At 36.5% G+C, this 4,280-nt stretch overlaps 1 protein-coding gene across 3 annotated transcripts in view; it reads right to left on the bottom strand.

Moving 5' to 3' along the window:
* Positions 1–1,290: 1,290 nt before the first annotated feature.
* Positions 1,291–4,280, bottom strand: part of il12bb (interleukin 12B, b) — a 7,081-nt gene continuing 4,091 nt past the window's right edge. For 2 of the 3 annotated variants that reach the window (XM_043234609.1, XM_043234612.1), the window contains 4 exons: positions 3,720–3,880; positions 3,514–3,632; positions 3,409–3,433; positions 1,291–3,301 (listed from right to left, as the gene is read on the bottom strand). In XM_043234609.1, coding sequence (XP_043090544.1) covers positions 3,412–3,433; positions 3,514–3,632; positions 3,720–3,880 — 302 coding nt within the window. In that variant the 3' untranslated portion in view covers positions 1,291–3,301; positions 3,409–3,411. The remainder of the gene's footprint in view (positions 3,302–3,408; positions 3,434–3,513; positions 3,633–3,719; positions 3,881–4,280) is intronic. The other variant, XM_043234611.1, reaches the window with a different exon arrangement.

Below are 4,280 nucleotides of genomic sequence, written 5' to 3' on the forward strand. Positions count from 1 at the left end.
ACTGTCTTCAGTTCCTGCTTGCTCTTTGGGCCTTTTCGCTTCAGTTTTGTCTTCAGCAAGTGAAATGCATGCTCAATCGGATTCAGGTCAGGTGATTGACTTGGCCATTGTATAACATTCCACTTCTTTCCCTTCAAAAACTCTTAGGTTGCTTTTGTAGTATACTTTGGGTTGTTGTCCATCTGCACTGTGAAGCGACGTCCAATGAGTTCTGAAGCATTTGCCTGAATATAAGCAATATATTGCCCGAAACACTTCAGAATTCATCCTGCTGCTTTTGTCAGCAGTCACATCATCAATAAATACAAGAGAATAAGTTCCACTAGCAACCATACATGCCCATGCTATGACACTACCACCACCGTGCTTCACTGATGAGGTGGTATGCTTAGGATCATGAGCAGTTCCTTTCCTTCTCCATACCCTTCTCTTCCCATCACTCTGGTAAAAAAGTAGATCTTGGTCTTATCTATCCATAGGATGTTGTTCCAGAACTGTGAAGGCTTTTTTAGATGTCGTTTAGCAACCTCTAAGGCTCACCAATGGTTTACATCTTGTGGTGAACCCTCTGTATTCACTCTGGTGAAGTCTTTTCTTGATTGTTGACTTTGTCACACATACACCTACCCCCTGGAGAGTGTTCTTGATCTGGCCAACTGTTGTAAAGGGTGTTTACTTCACAAGGGAAAGAATTCTTCAGTCATCCACCACAGTTGTTTTCTGTGGTCTTCCGGGTCTTTTGGTGTTGCTGAGCTCACTGGTGCATTCCTTCTTTTTAAGAATTGTTTTAAGAATTTTTAAGAAACTGCAAACAGTTGTTTTGGTCACGCCTAATATTTTTGCTATCTCTCTGATGGGTTTGTTTTGTTTTTTCAGCCTAATGATGGTTTGCTTCACTGATAGTGACAGCTCCTTGGATCTCATCTTGAGAGTTGACAGCAACAGAAATGAACTTTTATCTTCTCATTGTAATTGGCATAATATGAGAAAAACACACACCTGGCCATGGAACAGCTGATAAGCCAATTGTCCCATTACTTTTGGCCCCTTAACAAGTGGGAGGCACATATCCAAACTGTTGTAATTCCTACACCGTTTACCTGATTTGGATGTAACTACCAACTCAAATTAAAGCTGACAGTCTGCAATTAAAGCACATCTTGTTTGTTTCATTTCAAATCCATTGTAGTGGTGTATAGAGCCAAAAATGTTAGAATTGTGTCGATGTCCCAATATTTATGGTCCTGACTGTATCTAGGCAGGTGTGAAAAAAATGCTGTGAACAAAGAATGCTTTTGAAAATGGAAGTGTTAAACATTTATTTTCATAAATTAACAAAGTGCAGTGAATAAACAAAAGATAAATCCAAATAAAAGCACAAGCAATTCTTCTAGGTACTTTTGCACACAGTTTTTGAAGGAACTTGGCTGGTATGTTGTTCCAAACATCTTGGAGAATTAAACACAGATCTTCTGTGGTTGTAGGCTTTCTCACATTCTTCTGTCTCTTCATGTAATCCCAGACACACTCGATGATGTTGAGATCAGGGATCTGTGGGGGCCATTCCATCACTTCCAGTACTTCTTTACACTTAAGATAGTTCTTAATGACTTTGGCTGTATGTTTGGGGTTGTTTTACTCCTGCAGAATAAATTTGAGGCCAATCATACACCTCCCTGATGGTACTGCATGATAAATAAGTATCTGCCTGCATTTCTCAGCATTGAGAACACAATTCTGACCAAATTTCCAAATACATTTGTAGAAATGCAGCCCAAAACGTTCAAGGAACCTCCACCATGCTTCACTGTTGCCTCATTATTGTACCGCTGTAGCCCTTCGGCTACAGCCAAATATTTAAAATTTTGACTTATCAAAGTCCAGAGCACCTGATGCCATTTTTATGCATCCCAGTTCCTATGTTTTTGTGCATACTTTAGTCGCTTGGTTTTGTTCCCACATCAGAGGTATGGCTTTTTGGCTGCGGCTCTTCCATGAAGACCACTTCTGGCCAGACATCTCCGGACCACTGGTTTCTACCAGTTCTGAGCTGATGGCACTGCTGGACATCTTCCGATTTCGAAGGGTTATGAGCCTGATGTGTCTTTTATCCGCTGCACTAAGATCACCACTGCATCTACGATCCTCAGCATTGCCCGTTTCTTTGTGCTTCTTCAAAAGAGCTTGAACAGCACATCTTGAAACTACAGTCTGCTTTAAAATCTTTGTCTGGGAGAGACCTTGTTGATGCAGTGTAAATACCTTTTGTCTTGTTGCTGTGCTCAATCTTGCCATGACATGAAACTGTCTTTTCCATCCTCAACTTGGCAGCTGTAGTTTAGCTGTTCCTCATCCAGTTTTAAGCGTACTACACAGCTGTTTCTGTTTCAGTTCATGACTCAGTTTCAACATAAAAGTGTGACATTGATGATCATTAGCACTTGTTTGGTATAATTGGTTGATCATACACCAGACAATAATCCTACAAAAATCCCTGACTTTGTGCGAATGTGTACCAATAAGAATTGATGCTGGTTTGAAGACAAAATGTAGTAACAACAAATATTGATTTAATTTTTTCTTTTGTTCGTTCACTTTACATTTTGTAAATTGACAAAAATAAATGTAATTAAATTATTTATATTTCTGAAAGCATTCTTTGTTTACACACCTTTTTTTCACACCTGCCTAACACTTTTACATACTATATATATGGTTATTTATTTCCAGTTTTTTGTATTTATCTTTAACTGTCAAAGACATTTTATTAATCATTTTCTGAAGCTCAACCATTCAACTATTGAGAAATTGTGTTGACCAGGAGAACAGAGATATTAATTCAATTTTGTGATTCATGTTGTTATTCCTAATTTTAAATTATTACTTATTATTATTATTATTATTATTATACTTAAGACACACAGACATGCTCAGTCCATAAAATGATACACAGACATCATACAAAGTCTATCAATACACCCCAACACATACACACATAGATTAAATCTACTTTCTGTCACATTGGCTATTGTTGGCCTCTTAATAAACAGACATCATATATGATTTTGAAGATATTTTACTGGAATTTGGCCTTTATTACACCTACTTTCTCTTTCTCTCATTAAGGCATTGTCAGATGCAATCCAATATAGTGTTAATGGTTTAGAAAATTATTGCACAAATAAATTTCACCATTGGCATATTTTAATTATATAAAATATGTATAAATATGAATATTTGTAATATTTTGTCAGGATTAAAAAAGCAGATTGTCAAGCAGATATATGTTTTTCCTTTAGACCTGCATTTAAAAAACGAAGAAATGACAAATGTCAGGATAACACCATCAAGCATCATAGAACAATTAGAAATTACCAATATGGTAATAAAATGCAAATCAACACTGACCTTTTAGGTGTGCCTATGTTTTCTTCTGTTAAAAACAAATGTAGAATTTAAAGGGAAATATTTTTATAAAATACATAATAATACTGCAGTTTAAACTGTACTTACTGATGATGGTGACTCCAGTCACCCCACACTTTTTTAGTTAGTGGGTCCTGTGCTCGGACGCAGAAGGTATATGGTTTTTTGAATTTCACCTTGTACTGTGTCTTGTTGGTTTCATTTTTCTATTTTGGATGAAACACGTATTTTGATCAACTGCAACAAAACATTAAAAAACTGCACATATAAAATGAGAAAGAAAGTTGTCTTACTTCAACGCGACTTCCTGTGTAGTCACAGCTGTGATTGTTTGAAACCACTTTCACTTCATAGGAGAGGGGAAAGAAACTGCAGGGGAAACTCCATGTTTCAGGGGGGTACCACTCAAATGCATCATCTTGGATCTTGGTGATACTAACTTTATCTGGCTTAACTGAGGGTTTGAAATAACATTTTATTTAGCAGTCTAGTACAGTTGGGCTTGATTGATTGATTGACTGACTGATGAGTGTAATATTCAATTAAAACTTCTGAAATCCTGAATTCTGAAATCCGGAACCTAATGTTCAGTTCTTTTTTGTCGGGTCTACTCATTACGTTCTTTGTGTTTTTTTCAATTTATATTCAAGCCGTCATGTTGGATCATCCTTGTGTTTCGTCATTAAAGACAGTTTAAGTTATTTCATGCCTTCTGTGTTCTCTCTGACAATTTGTCAGTTCTCCAATTTCTTTTTTCATAAGTGACTTATTTATACCCTTGTGGAAAAAGAGGTGTGATTATTTTTATGTAGGCCTACTTGCAAATAACAATATTATTTCAATAAACAAAAAGT

This window comes from Puntigrus tetrazona, unplaced genomic scaffold (assembly GCF_018831695.1).
Source record: "Puntigrus tetrazona isolate hp1 unplaced genomic scaffold, ASM1883169v1 S000001179, whole genome shotgun sequence".
NCBI classification, from domain to species: Eukaryota; Metazoa; Chordata; class Actinopteri; order Cypriniformes; family Cyprinidae; genus Puntigrus; species Puntigrus tetrazona.